Source organism: Taudactylus pleione, unplaced genomic scaffold (genome assembly GCF_031769625.1).
Source record: "Taudactylus pleione unplaced genomic scaffold, aTauple2 ptg000685l, whole genome shotgun sequence".
Classification (NCBI taxonomy): Eukaryota; Metazoa; Chordata; class Amphibia; order Anura; family Myobatrachidae; genus Taudactylus; species Taudactylus pleione.
The window spans coordinates 1,659,621-1,683,715 of NW_028285087.1; the positions used below are offsets into that span (position 1 = coordinate 1,659,621).

The 24,095-nt window shown below is 43.9% G+C and overlaps 1 protein-coding gene across 1 annotated transcript in view; it reads right to left on the reverse strand.

Annotated features, from left to right (window-relative positions):
• Positions 1 to 24,095, reverse strand: part of LOC148477855 (putative DBH-like monooxygenase protein 2) — a 119,045-nt gene that overhangs the window by 37,142 nt on the left and 57,808 nt on the right. Inside the window, exon 8 of the mRNA XM_088456066.1 lies at positions 1,752 to 1,843. Coding sequence (XP_088312192.1) covers positions 1,752 to 1,843 — 92 coding nt within the window. The remainder of the gene's footprint in view (positions 1 to 1,751; positions 1,844 to 24,095) is intronic.

Below are 24,095 nucleotides of genomic sequence, written 5' to 3' on the forward strand. Positions count from 1 at the left end.
CCACCTCTCCTGCACTCCTCCTTTCACGTTCCTCCACTTTGCCAAAGATTCGCTTACACATCTTCCCATCCCTGCAAAATCAGCCTTCCTAAAATCTAACACCTTTGTTTTTGTACTGGGTGAGTCAGTATCTGTCTTTATTCTGAACCATACTGCTTGATCACTGGATCCCAGGTTTTTACCCACTTTTACATCAGATATTCTGTCTCTATTTGTAAGTATTAAGTCTAATATTACGTCTTTCCGAGTGGGCTCCCTCACCAATTTGTGGCTCCCTGCAATGAATTCAGGATGTCCCAGTTTATATTGGGTAGATTAAAATCTCCCATGATTATAGCCTCTCTTCTCTTCTTTGGTATTCCCGTTCTGAAAATGGGAATGTTATTGGGTGAGTTTTATGGCTGGAGCAAACTTTGGGGAACATTATGAGAACAGCGGGGTTGATCAGTAAGTAGTGACCCGACCAGCAGGACAGTAACAGGTAACTGGAATAGATCCTGGGTAAAGTACATCTGACTTTGTGTTCTATTTTACCCATACTGAATGTCAGTTTACAGTGGAGGGCTTGGCCACACGCTAATGTTGTTGCGGGGGCGTGGCCAGTGTGGGCCAGGGGTGTGGCCGTGAGATCGCAGCTCCGCCCCCTCTTCACAATGCCGGAGTAAACGGCATTGTAAAGCGGGGGGGCGGGGCCACGATGACGCGTTTTGGCGCAAATCGCGTCACCGGGCCCCCCGCTGTGGGGGTTTTGCTAGTAACTCTGCTTTAGGGAGGGATGGCGGCTTGCGGGAGGCTTGCCTGCCTTCCCGGGGGCCGGGAGCGGCACCCGGCCAAATCGGGAGGATAGGCAAGCCTGATTTTACCTAATGACTGGGTATACAACTATAAAAAAATCATGGGGTGGTTAACAAGTGAAAGAGGTATTTTCCACTAAATAGGTATTTTTCTAGCACAAGAGAATTACTTGTTATGTTATGCATGTACTGTACAGCTTCTATGGTAGATGTGGAGTCTTCTAGCAGTGTACCTAAAGACGTAATAAGTGAGGAACCAGTGCTGGCATAATCTAGAACTGAAATGAGAGCTCTACAGGTGCTTACTGAGTTTGCCATATGATGTAGAAACATTGCACTTAAATATACAGGTTTCTTGTGCATGTACTTCATATATTCCATTGTAATTACCTAATGATGAAGCAGTCATGCAGTCTACTTTGCTATCAATAAACAAATTACTATTGTACATCTCAGGGCCGGATTAAGGCTTGTGGGGGCCCCAGGGCAACTAAATTGCGGGGGCCCCTTCAAGTCACAAGGAGCTTCCCCCCAAGCCTTCTGCCCTCCCATCCCCAAAGCCTCCGCCACTGACTTACCTGAGAGCCGGCATGTCGGCGTGACCTCCTCCCGGCAGAGCTGCTCCCTGGTCCTCTCAGCGGCGTCGCGGACGTAATGTGTCACGTGGCGCCGGTGAGAAGACTCGGGAGCCGCTGTGCGCTGTATGCAGCGGCACTGACTGTGCCGCTGCCTACATTAATAGTGAATCGCAGAAGTAAGCTTCAATCCGGGAACAGGTGTCACTAGACACCTGTTCTCGGCAGGGTCACACTGACCCTGTGTGGGGGCCCCTCCGTGTGTGGGGGCCCAGGGACGATCGCCCCTGTCGCCCCGCCCCCCCTTAATACGGCCCTGGTTCATCTATTGACAAAAGTTAACAATTAAACTACTTTAAAGTTTTCAGGAAACAATATATACCTGTAATGCATTATTCTCATTCCACGAACACTGAGATGTCCATGCAGGAGAAATGTGGTAACTGTCAGGTCAGGCACTGGCTCATTCAAAATCTAAAGAAAATGAAAAGTGTAAAAAAAATTACCAGGTGTAGACTTTGAATCCTGTGAGGTCCTTGTCATATTCATCTTCGTAGTCTAAGCAGTGGTGGATCTAGACTTTACTTTTAGGGGTGGGGGTTTAAGAATGAATACTGACTCCTCCCCTTTCTAGTGATTGCTCCTCTCACTTATAGTCCTGCCCCAAAGCGAGTTTCTGTGGTGCCTGAAATTATAATACACAAAGGGGATAATTAAAAAAAATGTTGACGCCGATATTTGCATATCGCCCGACACTTTAGACAGGGCAATGTGCAAATGTTTGTTCCGGCGCTGGACTCTCATTTTTTGTGCTAATCAGTAGGGAGTGAGCAGAAATAATAGGCGTCCGTGGCATGCATGGCTGATTGGAGCAACAATTGAATTGCTGCGCAGGGCCCCCAAAAACATTTGAATCGTCCTAAACTCGTTTACCGACTTTAGACTGTTATTTCAACAGTTTGGGTCTACCAGTGGGAACTCTGGCAACCCAAATAAGCATTACCCGAGAACATTAATTGTCACAGAATACATTATTGTACACTATTGCTCTGTTTCTGGACATTGCACTCTACTCAGATACCAGTACTGCCAGCCTAACAACATCTCTGTAATACATATACTGCATATACAACCTAATATATGTCACAGGAGCCCCATAAACACACAGACCTCTGATCCCCAAAACACAGTTACAGCCCATAAATGTATCCATGCAGTACATTGTGTCATGTAAAGTATAGACATTGCGTTCATTTCCGCAAACGCCACACTAAAGGATCCCCCCCTTCCCCACACACATATACATAACACACACATACATAACACACACACACACACACACACACACACAGACATAACACACATATATATACATAATACACACACACATAACACATATATACATAAACACATACATATTCATAACACACACATCACACACACACACACATAAATACATAACACACACACACACATTATATATATATATATATATATATAAATTACTGGATGTAGTCCGGCACTCAGAGGTATGCACAACACAACTTGCCTGGGTGCACAGCCATTTTCGCAAACAGCAACATAGGCCCTCATTCAGAGCCGTACGCTCTGAGCAGAGCGCACGCTCTGAATGAGGGCCGTCCTCCATAACTATGGAGCGTCCTCCTGGACGCTCGTATAGCTGTGGGTCACCACCCACAGCCTATACGAGCGTGCAGGTTGATGGCCGCGATGGTCTTGACCATCGCGACCATCGAAACTGCGAGCCGGAGCCTGCGGTTGAGGTTTTCAACCGCAAGGCCCGGAGTGATTTTGGCTCTATCAGAGCCAAAATCACTCCCACTGACATCACTAGTGATGTCAGTGGGCCGGCTTCTGACGGTAGGCGTTCCCTTAGGAACGCCCCCGTCAGGGAGGCACGCCCCCGGCACGCCCACCAAAGGGGGCGTGCTGTCAATCAACATCGACAGCACGCCCCCTTTGATCAGACACAACGAGCGAAGGAAAGTCCTTCGCTCGTCGCGTCTGGTGCATGCGCACGACGGAGCTCCCGCCGTCGTGCGCATGCTCAGTGCAGAACATCGACCCACTTGCGAGCGGACAGCCGCTCGCGAGTGGGTCTGAATCAGGCCCATAATCTCTCTAGCATAAAATATAAGATGATTGACTGGATACCCCCTAGCATTAGAGGAGGTGATAGAGGTCGCATTCTCTTGCAGAGGGAAGCGAAATGGATTTACACACTACAGACTGTGCATCCGATGGGCCTTAGGGCCTGATTCAGAGCCGAATGCTCTGACCAGAGCGCTCGCTCTGAATCAGGGCCCTCCTCCCTAAAAATGGAGCGGCCTCTTGGACGCTCGCATAGCTGTGGGTTGACCACATGGTCAAGACCATCGCGACCATCGGGCTTGCGACGAGACCCTGCGGTAGGGTCTCGCTGCCGCAAGCCCTGGAGTGCTTTTGGCTCTATCAGAGCCAAAATCACTCCCACTGACATCACTACTGAAGTCAGTGGGGCCGGACTCAGACGGTAGGCGTTCCCATGGGAACGCCTCCGTCTGGCAGCCACGCCCCTGGCACGCCCACCAAAGGGGGCGTGCTGTCAGTCACCATCGACAGCACGTCCCCTTTGGTGCGAGACCCCGAGCGACGGATTCCTCGTCGCTCGCCGGATCTCGCGCATGCGCACGACAGAGCTCCCTCCGTTGCGCATTCGGGCACCATCGACCCGCTTGCGAGCGTCCTTCGCTCGCGAGCGGGTCTGAATCAGGCCCTCAATGAGAATTTATCTCTTACTTGTTATCTTTAATGTCGTTCTGGTTCTCTTTAGCTGTAATCTTTGTTCTTATGGTGATCCCATTATTCCGTTATGCCACATGACTCTAGTTCACATGGTATTTTCAGATTTATTGGCCAGATACAGCGTATATTTGTGCACCCCCTAGGGGTTATTAGTACATCTGCATCTTGGATACTATTAATGCTAACATTGTCATGCTTTAGCCTGCTTAACCTATGAGTTTTGGTGTGGTGACGCACACTCTCGGTTTCATGCAATATTTGTACTGTCATTTGTTATTGTCTTGTAGCCATGGTGATGGCACGGGTGTTTGACCACGCCCCCTCAGCATGCACGAGCGCTGGTGTGTCCAAGGTGGTAACGTCATCACGCGGCGCAGCAGCTGGGGTTTCCGTGGAGGTGATGGACACTGGGTGAGTCTATATATGTATGTATTTGTCTTTTATCTTGTATGTAATGATAAAAGCAGATATTCTGCTGAAACGTTGACCTATACACCGGCTCCGTCTAGCTTCATTACTCACCAGTTGCATAGTCCTGCTGAATATAATGTTGAAAAACCAGCGCTCATCAATACTTAAATAATATTTCTATAAACGGATGTGTCAAATAAAAAACATAGATTTATTAAACCCAAATAAGGTAAAAATTACTGTTGATATTTAAAAAATGATGGTACATTTAAATATCCTGTAGGCCAAAGAAAAAAGTCTCTCCTATGGATTGTTTGTAGTTTTTATGACTAATCCCAAATGTTGTATACCTGACTCAGCTGTATTGATCAGTGGAAATAGTATCCGTCCTCTTAGCGTGTCCAGCGCAAATCCTAGGGGCTGTATATTTATCCACTTATAGCTGTTAGTCCAAAGTTGGAGCGGTGAATACAAAGTAATCACAGTCCTCTTAGCGTCTCTTATACAGATTTCTGGGGCTGTGTAGTAATTCACTTCCAGTTGTTGCTCCAAAGGTCATAGCAGGAAATCGTTGGGTAGTCAAATGAAGTCCATGGAAAGTCCAGACATCCTGGGTTGGTAAAGCAGCCTAACAGGTGTTTGTAGATGTAGCTTAACGCGTTTTGCTGAATCAACAGCCTTATATGTTTAGATCACACATAGATGGAAACTAGTTTATAGATTACAATAATCATTATTGGCCATTAGCAGCGTCTTCTCATTTATAAGAACTATTTGATTACTTGGATATGAGATTTTAATACCACGATCTATATAAGTATCCATCACTAGATACCTAACTGTCATACTATTAATTAATTTTATAGTGCATATACATCTCTTCATAAAAATAATCATTTTATAAATCAGTATATCGATACAATTTAAAGCAATATATAATAACATTATCCTAATTTCGATATTAATATTGAATAAGTACATCTAAAACATTGTTTAATGACATATCTAAATAATCAATTCCCAACATATACAAAAATTATACATATAAGGCTGTTGAGAAACCACATAACCAATAATCTGGAGGAACGTCACTATAATGTGTGTGACTGGCTTAATCACATGATCGGAACCCCGTAGTCAGGTTGACGTCATATAAACATAAGGGTTGCCGAGAAACGATCCACCAATGACCAGGAGAAATGTCAGTACATCATGTGATTGGCTAAATCACATGTTCGGAACTCCATGATTACAGAAGAGAATAGTTGTGTGAGTTTGGTTGCTTGGATACGGGATAAAACAATGCCCAGGAATGGTCTTTACCGTACCATGTGATTGGAATATATGCACATGATCGGGATTTGGCCAGCCCTTCTGGGTAAATTATAACAGGTAAATCCCAGTGATATAAAAGAGGTTCTTAGAAAAATTGTCATATTATGAACCTATAAACAGGTAAGATTGCCTCCACTTATATTTATTTATACTTTTAATAGGATATGTTAATAAAAACGGATGTGTCAGTTAAATGATTTTTTACAGGTGCTCTAGGTTTCCATGATTTGCATGGTATAAAAAGAGCATCCAGGTACAATTGGATTATGCTTCTGATGAAGCTGGATGCTATTGATCCAGCGAAACGCGTTAAGCTACATCTACAAACACCTGTTAGGCTGCTTTACCAACCCAGGATGTCTGGACTTTCCATGGACTTCATTTGACTACCCAACGATTTCCTGATATGACCTTTGGAGCAACAACTGGAAGTGAATTACTACACAGCCCCAGAAATCTGCATAAGAGACGCTAAGAGGACTGTGATTACTTTGTATTCACCGCTCCAACTTTGGACTAACAGCTATAAGTGGATAAATATACAGCCCCTAGGATTTGCGCTGGACACGCTAAGAGGACGGATACTATTTCCACTGATCAATACAGCTGAGTCAGGTATACAACATTTGGGATTAGTCATAAAAACTACAAAAAATCCATAGGAGAGACTTTTTTCTTTGGCCTACAGGATGTTTAAATGTACCATCATTTTTTAAATATCAACAGTAATTTTTACCTTATTTGGGTTTAATAAATCTATGTTTTTTATTTGACACATCCGATTATAGAAATATTATTTAAGTATTGATGAGCGCTGGTTTTTCAACATTATATTTGTATCTTTGTTTAGGGATTGACTGTCCTTTACTGGCTGCTACGTGGTAGCGCACTGAACTATTGTTTTCTTGCTTTTTATTCTGTGAATTATAGTCCTGCTGAATGCCTGCCGCTCTCCATCTCTCTCTCTCTCTATATATCTATATATATATACACACACACACACACACACACTCACACTCACACACACACACATATACATAACACACGCACATGCAAAAAAACCTCTAAACTTTAAAACATGAGCCTTTTATTTATTTTACCATCACCAGTGGTATCTGAAATACACATATTGAACTCCCCTTCCCTTGGATCAGCCACTAGATGGTCCTACCTGATGGCGGAGGGTCCCTCCCTCTTCAAGTTCTAACTAAGTGGTCTGTAATGTGTACCACTCAGTCCCTCTCCTGTCAGCATGTTAGTTAATTTTTTCTCCCTATCCACATGCTGGCTTGCTCCAGCGGCGGCCATCTTTGCAAAAGACGCAATGACTCATGGGATTTATAGTTTATCATTACTGCTCAAAGTCTGAGCAGTACAAGAAAAAACTACAAATCCAATGTCACTCCACTTCTCTGGCTGGCTGGGTGCTGTCTCTCCACCCAATTGTATGTGCCCGGCATGACCAGGTCCCGGCTGATGCTCACAACTGGCCCTTGTTTCATTGCTGCCTGCAGGATCAGTAGGTGAACATGGGGCTGTGTGTGGTACAGGGGGTGATCGCCCTGATTGCCCCCCCATGGATCTGCCATGGAGTCTAAGCTATTTTAATCAGCAGGATATGGTATTTTGACATGCTTAATACTTGCATTGTTTAAATTTCATCTCAGGATCACGAAAGGATGTGAAGAATTATGTCATAAACCAATGATTGGTTAATATATGTAGCAGTGTTTATTGAACTTTATACAGCATAGTCAATGGTTGATTCCTTTAGGCCAGAAAGGTAGATTCTTGCTGCACACAAGTAGACAAGTCACAGGAGCAGTGGTTTGCACAATGATAGCAAAGAGCCATAGGAGCTGAGGATTCATCACTGGTAGCAAAGAGTCAGAATGTAAGGATTGCACACTAGTTGCAAAGAGTCATGGGAGTTGGGGATTGCATGCTTGTAGCATAGTGTCACAGGAGCTGAGGATTACACAGTGACTTCCCTCAAACAAACATCAACAGAAAATACACATATAAATGTACAGATGAGGCTGTACCTTTGATACTAGAATGCCTGCAGTGGTAAAAACTGAAAAGTCACAGAAACCGAGGTTTGCATAGCAAAGATTTAAAATAGTGGAGTATTGCACCCTGGTAGCAAAGATTTACAGGAGCTGAGTACTATAAACTGACCTGCTTTGTTTTATGTTTTTGTTTAAAATGGTTTCAAACTGTTATCCTGGCTGCTTTCTATCTGGCTTATATAAGACCAATATAGGTGAGGCTTGCAAGCTAGTCCGCGACTGCATGTGCAGAATCTCTGCATTAGTCCTACAGATTCTCGCATTAGCATAAGGTATTAAATCTAGTTTCTACAGCTGCTCACAACTTATTTTTTGATTTATTTATTAACCGTTTCTTATATAGCGCAGCATATTCCGTTGCGCTTAACAATTGGAAACATTTATAGAACAAAACTGGGTAATAACAGACAGATATATAGGTAGGAAAGTCCTGCTCGCAAGCTTACACTCTACAGACACATGCATCTCAGAATCAACCCTTGAGTGAGAAAGTTCATTAAATGAATCTCATCTCCTACAAAACAATCAAGAGATGGCGTAGCTTGTCCCTTAGAGTTAAGTTCAGACATACTGGGGCTCATATAGAATCAGGCGCAAGCACATTTAGCATATTTGATATGACTAAATAAATTGCGCTATACTGGGTAGTGTCAAAGATCAAGTGAAGAAGTCTGCTTTAAAATAGATTACATTTGTTTAAGATGCATAGAAAACCCCCCCCCATACATTTTTAAAACAGGAAGCACATCTCTTCTTCACACAAACATACAAATGAATACAATTATCTGCAATAATCCCAGCTAAGATGGATAACCTGATGAGAAAAAGTCTCTAGAGGTAAAAGAAAGGAAACACCTGCTCTGTTTATTTCCAGTGATTCTCAGAGCCTGTTAGTGTGTATCCATATGTGTACAATGTATCAAATCTCCTCACGCATATCGAATTCAGACCAGCCGCATAAAGGCAGAAATTAGGGACACACTGAAATGATTAAAATGCTATTTAAAGGGGATAACTTCCCTCCTCCTCACTGTAGAATTCCAGCATCCAAGTCACTGGTTGTGCACAAGCTTAGCCACATTGAAAGTACTCAGTCAAAACTGGAAGGCACCAGGATATATCCGCAGTGATTTACAATAGTAGTGAATGTTTTAGGGGAGCCAATGTCAACCCCAGATCGGTCACTGCCACAAGCAGAATATCTTTATCAGAGGGCGCAATAGTGTGGATACAGGCGGTGGATGAATTCCTCAATAGCCAAGTCAAATTTACTGCGTCCTGACCGAACCTGCAGTGTGTTCCAGCTGGAAGCGTCGTGAAGGAACGGGGGAACAGAATCTCCCAACCAGCAGGTGTGCCTTACTGTGTATGTTAGAGATCCCGTTGAGCAGAGGTCTGTGGCTGGTGAATGCCAATATTAGATGTGGGGAGAGTAGTCAGGGAGAACCCAAGTCCTAACACGTTTCCCTTCAATCCTGAAGGTTCATCAGACGATTATGGGTAGTTTTCCAATATAGAATATAAATAGTGTCCTCAATTAATTAATAGGTCACATATTGACAGGTTCCCTTGCAGGCATAGAGGAGATTAACCCCCGCTTCACTAATTTATACATCACATGCAGAAAGGTATGAAGGATTAATCTAAATATTCACATTAGTAATCATTTAATATTGTAAACATATATAAACCAGACTTCTATAAACATCGAAATATAGATAATATCGAACAACATTACCTCAAGCAAAAAGGAATCAGACAATAATAAAAAATAATCAATAATAAATCATGAGTTAAAAAGCACAAAAAAGAACATAAGTAAAAAATAATAAGAAAACAATATATAGTGGGTATATCTACACACAGACGTGCATAGATATACTTACATATCCATACGGATACTGTTTACATATACCCACATACATAAAGAAGAATCTAAAATAGTCATATATAAATAATAATAATAATAATAATAATAATAATGGGAAAGAGAATTGATACATACTCTACTGTCCCCATTAGTGGTAAGACAAATAGAGAATATAGCAAATCTTACCTTAAATTGGACGCCTAACAATTCTCTACATACAGTAACCAGCATATAGATATAAACTACATGTAATAAAATAAATGAAAAATATATATTAATAAATAAAATATGAAATGAATAATAAATGACAAAAAAACAAATGAAAACATCCTAATCTTCCTATAATCAAATTTAAAATGCAGCGACCCAATAGGAGAGAGGGACTTAGGTACTAATTATTGAAAGACAAAGGCACGCTACATTAATGAATGGAAAGTTCAAACCACTAAATGTTAGAGAGAGAGAGAGAGAACACCACATGGTAAATATTTTATGCAACGACCCTATGGGAGAGAGCGATATTAGGTACTAATTAAATAAAGGAGACTGGCACGCTACATTACTGAATGGGAAGTTTAAACCACTAAATATTAAGAAGAGAGGGAACACCACAGAGTAAGTGGAGGAGTTGAAAACCGAGCGCACAGGAAATGGAGCTAATCAATCTGAATTTTGATGCACTCATTGAGTCCCTCCGGACAAAGGGTCCTCAATTTGTGCATCCAGAAATTCCCTCTCAGGCAAAGTTTTCTATATCTATTGCCTCCTCTGTTGGTGGGTTTAATGTGTTCAGTGGTTGCTCGTTTGAGACAGGCAGGATTTCTTTTTTTGTAAATTCTTTATTTACATTTTTCAATGAAAGAAATATTTGCATTTCCAACAGATATACTTATATAGAGGAATACTTGCTCTTACATTGTAGATTGCAACAACAATATACAGAAATCAACATAGTCAAAACAAAAAACCAATATAAAGACAATACAGAGGGGGGAGGAAAAGACAAGGGAAAAAGGAGAGGAAAGAGCTGAAGTAAGAAGATGTGCAAACGGGACAAGCCTGGGAGGCATACAAACTACTTCCTGTTAATAGAGCGAATGCGTAGTAGCACAGCATCCACACATAATCAAGTATCAATTGATCTCTTATGCAGCTAAAAAATAATAAACATTAGCCTGGGGTCTGAGGGATGAGCTCCTTATAAGACGGAGAAAGTTTGAATTGCAACCAATTAAACCACCGGGTAGTAAAATCAGACTGTTTTTCTGGGGTAGAGTGAAATATGTCATCCATGTACATATAAAAATCTAATTTTTGACACCAGGCAGGATTTCTATTGTGTTTTTCTGCATAATGTCTAGAAAGTCTGTGTAGATTAAACCATGCTTGCCTACCTTTTAAATCTCCTCCCCGGGAGAACCCGGGGAGGAGAAGCAGCTGGGTCCCGACGGCGGCGGGGCCAAACGATTCACGGCATTAAGCCCCGCCCCCTCCACGGCAAATTGTCGCGATTGGCGCATATTTAAATAAGGGGCGGGGCTAAATGACGTGATTCATGAAGAATCGTGTCTTTAAGCCCCGTCCTGTACACAGGGACCCGCGATTGCCGCGGAAGTTCTCCTCATTCTGCCCACTTCATTAGGAAGTGGGCAGAATGTGGGAGAAGTGCCTACCCTTACAGGGGTGCGGGGGGTTACCCGAAAAATCGGGAGCCTCCCGCGAAAACCGGAAGGGTAGGCAGGTATGGATTAAACCCCTTGATGATATTTCTTCTGTGCTCTAGGAATCTGTTTTTAACCATTCTAGTGGTTCTGCCAACATACTGTCTATGGCACACACAGTCCAAAAGATAGATGACATAGGCAGTATCGCAGTTGATAAATGAGTTGATTAGACACTGCTGGTGGATTGAACTGTTTTGGCTTTATTGATCATATAGGAACAGGTCCAACATCTAACAGCTCCACATTTATAACAGCCTTGAGGCTGTATAACCAACCGACAGTTGTCCCTAGAGGCCTCCCTCCTGTCGAAGCTGGATAATTGGCTGAGACAAGATCAGTTTAAAATTGAATCGCAGCGACGCCATCTTGCGTCTGGCCGCAAGACACCATCTTGGAAATGAGATCGCAAGACGCCATTTTGTGAATGGCCGCCCAAGCGCCATTTTAGATAAACTCACAATATAGTACATATGGCGATATTACTATTAGCACCATGCGATTGCATCTTTCACCATTTCTCATATACACATTACTACGCACAATTGCGCTGTTAACTAGTTGCATATTAGCGAATGCATAAGATCTTGTATGAAAAACGCTGTTTTATTAGCTTCATGCGCACACATCTGCCCCAAGTTAACTAGCATCTTTATATCAAACCCCGCAGACTCACACATACTCACATAAAAGGTTTAATAAGCTCTAAGGTATAAGATTTAAGTTTGTTCATTTAGTGTAAAAGCTGTGAAATAAAGATTATTTGGTAACTAAGGTTTTATGCATGATAAGTAAGCCATGTTTGGTATTGTACTGATGCGTACTCTTTCAACAGAATTCCAGTATTATCGGTGTGGAAATCGCATCATGCATTCTCAGCTTATGGACCGCAGAGACTTCAAGCAACAAAATATATATTATATGAACAACTGTTAGGATGTTGCATGGGGCGGGAAGCCTGAGACCCCCAGTTGTTGGAGGCTGGGTTGTGTCTATTTGAATCAGCCTGTAAAACGCTCTGTAACAGATGCATCCCCCTTGGGAACCAATGGCATCAGCAACAAACTTCTCTATTGTTCTGTCTATTCCTGGGGGGTATAAATATGTGTGCTCCAACGCTGGGTTTTTAGTCTTCATGCTGAATGCTGATTGACGAGGGGTTTCTTGCTGATGCCTAACATCTGGTCCGGAAGCGCTGTGTATGTATACTGTACTTGGGTCTGTATAATTCCTTTGCGCCGAATTGTGTCTGGATCAATAGCGTGTAACTGACTGTACTTTTACTTGAATAATACTTTGTGCTTTGGAACCACATGTTCTAAGTCTGGAGTCTCTATTTACTGTATGACTGCATATGCAAATTAGCGTCATCCTTAGAGGTTTATAGGTAGGATATTAGAAGGTATAGGCAGGGGTATATAGAGGTTCTAATTCAGTATCGTTAGTTGGGGGCTCGTAGTGAAGTCACTTACCTGCTCACACGGCACATACGGCTATCGATATCTCAGCAAAGGGTGGAGTGGCCACATGCAGGGTTTACCTGCAACCGCTTTGTGCTGAAAGATCGCTATCCATTTTCATGTGAGCCAAGGAAGCTGACTAGAATCCAGGAACAAGAGAGGAAAAAGTTTGTTTTCCTTTGTTGATAGAACCTAACGTTTAAAGGGGTGCCGCAGTATTGAGTATGTGGCTGAGTCGCAGTTTTGCGCTCAGCAAAGATGCACTTTTGTGTGCGCAGCTAAAAAGTTGTCATATGGTTGTGTGGTAGTCGCATTATTGTATATGCGACTGGTCACACAATAACGTATACGTACTTACGGTTGTGCTGCCACGTGTTTAAATAAAGCCGTTGAGGTTTACATTTCTCAATTGTTATCAATATCTGGGTTAACGTGTATTTTTCTGCGCAGGAAAAAGTGTGTAACAGTGAGTATTTGTTGGTAGGGGTAACTTGTTCCCTACAGTTAAGGGTATCGTATGATCCTTAAGGGCTAGGTGCAAGGGGTAGTCTAGCCGCTCGGTAAGTAGCTTACCGTTCTATACACAGTAGCAGGTGTACATGTTATCTTTGTTGTAGAGAGGTGCATGGAAGTAGCCAACTTAAACTTCCATAGGTGTGGAAGTTGCCTTACTAAATCTTATCCGGGTGTGGAAGTTGCCTTTTTCAAATCTTATCCAGGTGTGTGGGTGCTGCCGACTTAAATCGTCCACAGGTAAGTGAAAGTATCTTGATTGTCTTTCACCAGTTTAAATCTTTATTGAAAAGCGTAGGATTTTGTCTCAGAATGGGAGCCGTGCAAACAATAGAGATGTTAGACAATGATGTGCTGCTAATGGAGGCGCCGATCGGATCGGCTCGTCGTATTATGCATACTAAGTATGGTACTTATGCAATAAGGTATTGTGATGTATGGTTTAAGGGCCTGATTCAGACCCACTCACAAGCGTCTGTCCGCTCGCAAGTGGGTCGATGGTGTGCACTGAGCATGCGCACGACGGAGGGAGCTCCGTCGTGCGCATGCGCCAGACGCGACGAGCGAAGGAAAGTCCTTCGCTCGTTGTGTCTGATCAAAGGGGGCATGCTGTCGATGTTGATTGACAGCACGCCCCCTTTGGTGGGCGTGCAGGGGGCGTGCCTCCCTGACGGGGGCATTCCCACGGGAACGCCTCCCGTCAGAAGCCGGCCCACTGACATCACTAGTGATGTCAGTGGGAGTGATTTTGGCTCTGATAGAGCCAAAATCACTCCGGAGCTTGTGGTTGAAAACCTCAACCGCAGGCTCCGGCTCGCAGTTTCGATGGTCGCGATGGTCACGACCATCGCGGCCATCAAACTGCACGCTCGTATAGCCTGTGGGTGGTGACCCACAGCTATACGAGCATCCAGGAGGACGCTCCATTTTCATGGAGGCCGGCCCTCATTCAGAGCGTGCGCTCTGCTCAGAGCGTACGGCTCTGAATGAGGGCCTAAAATCGCAATGAAGAGTGTTAGACCGTTTCCCAGAATTGGTAGTTTTGATAAAGATGTATTAGATAATGTCCGTGATCACATCAGTCTGATGCACTCCCGAGAGAAAAAGATAAAATATTATGAATGTTTAAAATTGTGGCAGCATGGGGATGCGTGGCTAAAAAAACCGCAAGCGACGCAAACTAGCGTTGCGAGCGCATTGAGAGAATACATCCACGACGCTAAATTGCAATATGGGCGAGCCACAAAATGGCGCGCATGTGTGGCAAGGTAGCATTGTGGAGAGTATTGCCAGCAGTTCACGCTCACCTCCCCCACCTTATGTGGATGGAGGTGCAAGTACAGTTACCAAAAATACCCATAAAAATGTAACAAGCAATTTGTACCCTCTCTTAAGCAACCATAAAGAAAATGTTTATGATGTGGATGATGAGCCTATTGTAATGTCTGCCATTTCCCCTGCTGTGCAAATGATAGATGCTGCATCACCACAATCACGAGTGGTGCCGCCATCTTCATCGGTAACGGCAAGGGAAGTGCTAACACACTCTGCACCCATAGAGGAAGTTGTTCATACCATATGTAGCAGCAGCAGATTAAACCCCCAGCCAGGTAACCAGGTCAAAGGTAGCAGCACTACTGGTCTGCATCCCATTCGGACGATAACTGTTCCGAATGGAAATGCAGATGCAAACGGTGTAGTGCCCATGAGGGAAGTAGTAATGCATTGTCCTTGGACAAGAGCAGAACTAAATTCCATCATAAATGATTTCCCCGACCCCAAAATGGAACTAGCCAAATGTCAAAGATTTTTGAGGAATTTGGGTAGTTCACATGAGCCAACTAATAAAGATTGGCGTGTGGTCTTAAGGGCCTGTCTACCACGCAATACCGACGTGACAAAATTTATCACGGATTGTGTATTGGATGGTGACGTTTAACAGACCAATTAAACCAAGGTAACATTTCCCGCTTTGTAACTCAATTGGGTATATATTTTCCAGTAGTAGTTAACTGGAACAAAATTTTCACCATTAAGCAAAAGGAGAGTGAAACTGCAGAAGATTATTGTGATCGGGCTCTGCAGGCTATCACCCAGTACACTGGGATAGAAGATATTAAAGATAGCACTCACCACAGGGGAATGATAGTCACGGTACTAATGGACGGTCTGAAAGAGAATTTAAAGACTCGGGTTCAGACCTCACAGCCTGGCTGGAGGGGACTCACAATAGATACCCTCATAGAATCTGCCATAGAACATAATAAAAACATCTCAAAAAAGAGAGAGACCCAGAGCGAAAAACTAATGGCTGTCAGTATCCAAGCTCTGGAGGGAATGACGGTAACATCACAGCCAACAGACACACTCGCTCCTGCACACACACTTACACCTGAACAGTTATATGCCCTCACTAACCCCATGCAACATCAAACACAGCTCTATTCTACTAACCCAATACAACCACTGGTCCCGTACTCATATCCCCCACAATACCCTTACCCTCCCTATCCTTACCCATATCCACCACCTTTACCCTCTGCTCAAACCTCACAACAACATATGTCTTCACCCAATCCACGAACATGTTTTAATTGTAAACAAACAGGACACTTAAGTAGAAACTGTACAGTAAGAAGAGTAGGAACCCCAAATAAGGGAAGACCTGGATATCCCCATAAGGGATATTCACAGAGACCAGCAAATGTCCAGCAGGCACCAGCTCCAATTGTGGCCGTAAATGCTTTATTGGAGAATGGTAGCCAACGCTAGGGGTCAGGTCATACCTGTAGTCTACAGATAGTCAGGTTAACGGGAAGTACTAGGGAAGAACCGGTCATGATGGTTGATGTAGCTGGTACTGAATATCCTTTTCATGTAGACACAGGGGTGACCAGGACAGTGATAAAATCTCCCGTTAATTTACAGGTGACCAACGAGACAGTACCAACAATGGGTGTAACAGGTAAAGTGGAACATTATCCTTTAACAAAGTCCACAGAGGTTACTATTGGGCCGTTGCATACCAGACATTCTTTCCTTCTGGCTGCTGCGACTCCTACTAACCTGCTGGGTAGAGACTTGTTATGTAAGATGGGATGTGTTATATATTGCACCCCTGATGGTGTATTTTTAGATATCCCAGAGAAAATTGCACACGAGGTGCGGGATATTTTAGACACTCCCCAAAGGATAATGTATCACTCTACAAGTTTAAATGAAAATCCATCTCAGGTAGATGAAATGTTGTCCCATATTCCAGATTCCCTTTGGACTAAGGATGGACAGGACACTGGATTAATGGCAAACGTAAGCCCTGTAATGGTAAATTTAAAAAACGTTACGCAAGCTCCAAAAATTCCCCAGTACCCACTAAAACAGGAGGTAGAATTAGGGTTTTTTCCAATAATTGAGCGATTATTGCAACAGGAAATTTTAGTTCATACAGCTAGTGTAGCCAACAGTCCCATCTTTCCAGTGAAGAAGAGTGGTGGGAGGGGTTATAGGCTGGTACAAGACCTTAGAGGTGTTAATAAGGTAGTAGAGAGCCAATTCCCTGTAGTGCCAAATCCAGCTGTCATCCTGATGCAGATCCCACCAAATGCAGCCCATTTCACTGTCATTGACCTCTGTTCTGCTTTCTTCTCTGTGCCTCTCCACCTCGACTGTCACTATCTATTCGCATTTACATACAGAGGTGTACAATATACATGGACACGGTTACCCCAAGGTTTCATAGACAGCCCCAGTGTCTTCTCCCAGCATTGCACGACTGTTTACAATCTTTCCAACCTGCCAATGGATCTGTTCTAATTCAATATGTGGACGATTTATTGCTATGTTCTTACTCGTTTATGTCATGTTTGAATGATACTAAACTTTTGTTACTTCATCTCTCGCATACAGGACACAAGGTGGCTAAGAACAAACTACAGCCATGCCAATCCAGAGTAAAATATTTGGGACACTGCCTAACCCAGGGGTTACGATATCTAACAAATGATAGAATCCAGGCCATACAAAACATGACACTGCAACAGAATCAACAGCAAATTCTTACCTTCTTGGGAATGTGTGGATGTTGTAGAATGCGGATCCCAGGTTTTTCTATTTTGGCCTTGCCTTTACAGGAATTAGTCTCGTCCTCAAAGCCCGATTGTGTCATACACACAGAGGAAACAGAGCAGGCTTTTCTTAATCTTAAGGATAGTCTGACAAAAGCTCCTGCATTGGGAATACCTGATTAAGAAAAACCTTTTGATTTGTATTGTACGGAAGCCGATGGTTGTGCTGCAGGTGTCCTTACACAAAACATGGTGATGCCAATAGGCCCGTAGCATACTACAGTACCCAATTGGACACTGTAGCAAGATCACTCCCCACTTGTTTGGGAAGTGTAGCAGCTACCGCTCTACTGGTGAGTAAAAGTGAGGACGTGGTACTGGGTCATGATATGATTGTCTACACTCCCCATGCTGTATCTGCTCTGTTGAACTCAGCTCAAACCAGACACGTCTCTTTGGCTAGGTTTACCAAATGGGAACTAGCTCTAATCGCACCCGCAAACATCACTGTTAAATGTTGCAACACGCTGAATCCAGCAACGTATTTACCATATGTACAACATGATGTACAAAGGGTGTAAGGAGGAGAGTTGCTGGCGGGAGGTGAGTTCATCGGACATAATGATATGCACGATTGTATGACATATCTGAATCAGACCTTTACTGCTAGACCTGACATACATGACACACCTTTAGAGAATGTGGATGTGACTTTTTATACGGATGGGAGTTGTCATAGACAAACAGACACAGGTGAATTATGTACAGGTTATGCTGTTGTAAATGACACAGACATCATAGAAGCTAAACCTCTTGGTCCTCCTCACTCAGCCCAGGTGGCAGAGTTAGTAGCACTAACTAGAGTGTGTGAACTGGCAGCAGGCAAATCTGCTAACATTTACACTGACTCGAGGTACGCGTTCGGGGTGGTGCACGATTTCGGGGCTCTATGGCATCTGAGAAATTTTATGACAGCAGCAGGCACACCAGTTGCACATTCCCGACACATAAAACATCTTTTAGAAGCAATCCAAATGCCCAAAGTGGTGGCAGTAATTAAATGTAAAGCCCATACATGTGAGGATGATTCGGTGTCACTGGGCAACAACAGAGCCGATGAAGCTGCAAAATGGGCAGCAGGGTTAAAAATGTTTTCTCCAACTGAAAAAATTATGTCTTTCCAAACAATTGATATGCTGAAATTAGGGATGTGCAGGCTCGGTTCTACTCGGTTCCGTTCGGTTCTTTTTACCGAATCTTATTGGCTATCCAAAACTCGTGACAGCTGAAACCCAATAAGATCCGGTAAAAAGAACCGAACGGAACCGAGTAGAACCGAGCCTGCACATCCCTAGCTGAAATTAATTGAGATGCAAAATTTGTGTTCAGTTCAGGAAAAATCCATTTGGAAGTCCAAGGGATATGGGCAAGAGTCCTCCGGGCTCTGGAGGGATGGACAAGGTAAACCAGTAGCCCCCAAGGCATATTACCCCAGCCTGGCTGAGGCAGCACATGGTCTGACTCATCTGGGAAAACAAGGTATGTGCAAGTTGGTGAGAGTATACTGGTGCGCACCAGGTTTCTCTTCACAAGCAGAAAAGATAGCAATGTCCTGTCTGACCTGCTTGAGGAAGAACATAGGGAAAGCGATCCCTACTGAACCGTCCCACATTCCACCGACTGATGGACCTTTCCAGGTGATACAAATTGATTTCATCCAATTACCACCCTGCAGGAATCTTAAGTATGTATTAGTGTGCACTGACATATTTTCTAATTGGGTTGAGGCCTACCCAGTGGCCACTAATACTGCTGCATTTACTGCCAAGAAAATAGTTCAGGAATTTGTATGCAGTTACGGTATCCCTAATATCATCGAGAGTGACAGGGGTACTCATTTCACAGGTGATGTTTTTCAAAATATGTGTAAGCTGATGGGTATTAATAGCCGACTTCATACAGCCTACCGACCGCAAGCCAGTGCCAAGGTAGAGAGGATGAACGGGACTATTAAAAATAAGTTAAGTAAAATCATGGCAGAGACTAGACTAGGATGGCCAGAAGCGTTACTTTTGGTCCTACATAGCATAAGGACCACTCCTAGACCTCCTCTAAATCTGTCCCCATTTGAAATACTGTTCGGTAGACAACGTCATTTGAGTATAAGTCCACAGGAAGACCTGAAGGGTAACAATGAGATAACTGTAAAGTATCTTATATCAATGAGTAAGCAGTTAAAGCAACAGCAGCAGAAACTTAAATTGTTGTCCCATGATATGCCTGAAACTAACTGTCATGATGTTGAACCAGGAGAATATGTTATGATCAGAAATTTCTTGCATTCAGGTTGTTTGACTGATCGGTGGGAAGGTCCGTACCAGGTGCTGCTGACAAGCACTACATCTTTGAAGGTGGCCGAGAGAGATACCTGGGTCCATTCCACTCACTGCAAATAGGTCAATCAACCGGTGGAGAAACAAGTCGGAGACAAGGCTGATAGCGTGGACCTGTCGCTCGTGAGCTTGTTCCGGGAGGATTGAAAAGGTCGTAGTGAGATACCTGAACTGAGAGAAATTTGCAGGTCTTGTTGTGACAATGGTCAGGCCTGCTGTGTTCATTTTCATATTCTCTTTTAGAGTGTTCACCATCCTGGTCGGTTCAGGGATATCCAGTGTCTGTGATGGGGGACCGATTGAGGAAACGGGAGCTGATGGCAGTGCTGATGGAGTGGAGTCAGGAGGAGTGCAATGCCAATCAGGGGCGTGTCTGACTAATCTTAGTACTGTTATTGTTAAGAGAGCTGTCATTCCGGATACTTGGGGACAGTGTGGAGGTTTATCGTCTGAAGATTCCTGTATTTGTGAGCTATGTGGGTCCCTAGTTGATGAGAACTGTATCCAACGGTGCCAACCTAAATATAACCCGTACTGGGGTGGGTATCCTTTAGAGGATTATCATGGCATGGTAGGCAAAGTGTTAAATCAAACTGATTGCTGGGTGTGTTCACACGTGCCACAGGGACAGCATAACATAGGGTTGGTGCCATTTCCGCTGAATATCACGGAAATTTTAGAATTAAAGAAAGGGAAAACATTGGATGGAAAATTCCTCTCATCCAAACCACCTCATTTCAAACTCCATCAATTCCAAGTAGATAGATCACTTTTGTGTTTAAACATAACCAACCTCAATAAACCCGGGAGTTGGGAAGTGACGGGGAATAATCAGATGATGACCTTCTCACAAAGAGCTGATAATGAGTCCATAAACCATGATCTGTTACGCTCAATTAAATCTGGTGGGAAACATTTTAGGTATCGGTATACATTGAGTTCCACCAAAGAAATTATTGGTAAGGTGCCAGATGGTTATTGAGCTAAAATAATACAGCCAGTGACTTGCATGAACCAGATGGAAGACCCAGAAATAGGATTGTTTGCAAGAGAAATGTGCTTAATGATAATGATGCATACCATCCCTTATGTTCTCCCTGATAATGTATATTTTATATGTGGAAGAAAAGCGTATAAATGGCTCTCCCCGAGTTCCGAAGGTTTGTGTTACCTGGGAAGAGTGGTCCCAGAAATTATGACCTTCACACATGTTGAAATGCTTGGTATACATAAGAACACACCATCACCATATCTTCACATGCAATATGAACACAGAGGCAAAAGAAATATGATACCTGGTGACGTGCAACTGGCTTTCAAGTTTTAGTCGCACTGGATCCCACCAGGATCGCTCGGGGTACATTAAATTTTAGATATATTCAGGAACTTGCTAAATTGATAGATAACATCACCGAGATGTACGATGACACATTCAGGTATACAGGGAGAGAATTGCAAGCATACAAGAAAGAACTGGTGCAACACAGGCTAGTGTTGAATTATTTAACTGCTGTTACTGGAGGGTATTGCGTAACGTTAGCCACCCGGTTTGTAGTAAACTGTTGCACCTATGTCACCAATGATACCAGCAACCCCAAGGAGGTGATAGACCGGAAGATGGATGAAATTCTGCAGTTAAAGTGGGAGTTTCCTAAGAACCAAATAGCTTCAGTGGCTGAAGTAGGGGAAAAGATAGAAGGATGGGTTTCATGGCTGAACCCATTAAAATGGTTCTCAGGTCTAGGGGAATGGGTTCAGGAAGTGATCGCCAGCATAGGCAAAGTCTTGATCCTTATACTAATTAGGGGTGAGCGGGTTCGGATTTCTGAAATCCAAACCCCCCCGAGCCCCCCCGATCCGAGGCCGATCCGAGTCAGGCTCGACTTTTCCCGCCTGACTCGGATCTGAAATCGAGGCAAAACGTCATCATCCCGTCTTCCGGGTCTCGCCGGTTTTGGATCCTATATAAGGTACCCGCGTCGGCGCCATTTTCACACTCGGCTGTGGACAGTGAAGAGGGAGGGTGGGAGTTAGGGCTGGCTGGGCAGTGTTGTGTAGTGTAGTGCAGTGTTGTGCTGTGCTGTGCTGCACTGTGCTGTTGTCCATAGGGGCTGTGTCCACTCCTTCAAAGTCCATAGGGGCTGGCTGGACTGTGTTGTGCAGTCAGTTGTCCATAGGGGCTGTGTCCACTCCAAAGTCCTGTGCAGTGTCCCAGTCCAAAAGGGGTGCTGTAGTGTTGTCCAGGGGGTGCTCTGTCCATCAGAGGTGCTCCCCCCAAGTGCAAAAAAAAAATTATATTTTTTCTGTGTTTGTGAATTGTGTGCACTGTGGCTGCACGTGCATCAACAAAGGAGCAGCGCCAAGCGTGCGCCTGTGTCCCATAAGTAAAGGGCCGGCTGGCTTGCTGTAACCCCCAATGTACACTCCAAACAAAATAAAAAAATATTTTCTGTGTTTGTGAATTGTGTGTGCAGTAGCCGCACGTGCATCATCAAAGTAGTGCCAAGCGTGCGCCTGTGTCCCATAAATAAAGGGCCAGCTGGCTTGACCGTTAAAGGGTGCTGTAACCCCCAAAGTACACTCCAAACAAAATTAAAAAATATTTTCTGTATTTGTGAATTGTGTGCGCAGTAGCCGCACATGCATCAACAAAGTAGTGCCAAGCGTGCGCCTGTGTCCCATAAATAAAGGGCCGGCTGGATTGACCGCTAAAGGGTGCTGCAACCCCCAAAGGGCACTCCAAACAAAATAAATTTTTTTTTCTGTGTTTGTGAATTGTGTGCACTGTGGCTGCACGTGCATCAACAAAGGAGCAGCGCCAAGCGTGCACCTGTGTCCCCTAATTAAAAGGCCAGCTGGCTTGTCCGTTAAAGGGTGCTGTAACCCTCAAAGGGCACTCCAAACAAAATACAAAAATATTTTCTGTGTTTGTGAATTGTGTGCGCAGTAGCCGCACGTGCATCAACAAAGTAGTGCCAAGCGTGCGCCTGTGTCATAAGTAAAGGGCAGCCTGGCTTGACCGTTAAAGGGTGCTGTAACCCCCAAAGTACACTACAGTCCAAACCAAATAAAAAAATATTTTCTGTGTTTGTGAATTGTGTGCGCAGTAGCCGCACGTGCATCAACAAAGTAGTGCCAAGCGTGCGCCTGTGTCCCATAAGTAAAGGGCCGGCTGGCTCATTTCTTAAAGGGTGGTGTAACCCACAAAGTGCACTAGTCTCCAACAAAAATAAAAAAATATTTTCTGTGTTTGTGTGCGCCTTAGCCGCACGTATATATCAATATAACATAAATGGAGGACCAAACTTTCTCTGATAAAAATAAAATAGGGAAAGATCAAGAACCACTTCCTCCTAGTGCTGAAGCTGCTGCCACTAGTCATGACATAGACGATAACATGCCATCAAAGTCGTCTGCCAAGGCCGATGCCCAATGTCATAGTAGAGGGCACATACAATCCCAAATGACAAAGTTCAGGAAAATGACTTTGAAAAAAACATTTAAATGCCATTTACGACACGGAGTGGCAAGGAATGGCTAAGGTCTTTCCCTATGTTCATGACTAGTGGTTCAGCTTCACATGACGATGGAAGCCCTCCTCCCACTAAAAAAATCAAACGAGTTAAGCTGGCAAAAGCACAGCGAAGAACTGTGCGTTCTAAGGAGATATCACAAATCCCCATGGAGAGTCCAAGTGTGGTGGCAGTTGCGATGCCTGACCTTCCCAGCACTGGACCAGAAGAGGTGGCTCTTTCCACCATTTGCATGCCCCCTGCAAGTGCTGAAAGGAGCACCCACAGTCCACTTGCTGATATGCAAATTGAAGATGTCACTGTTGAAGTACAACAGGATGAGGATACTGGTATAGCTGGAGCTGAGGAGGAAGTTGGCGAGGAGGATTCTGATGGTGATGTGGTTTGTTTAAATCAGGCCCCGGGGGAGACAGTTGTTGTCCATGGGATGGTCCAGAAGACCAAACATTCCACCTCTTTGGTCTGGCAATATTTCTATCCAAATCCGGACAACAACTGTCTTGCCATATGTACCATACGTAAAGGTGAAATAAGTAGGGGTAGGGATGT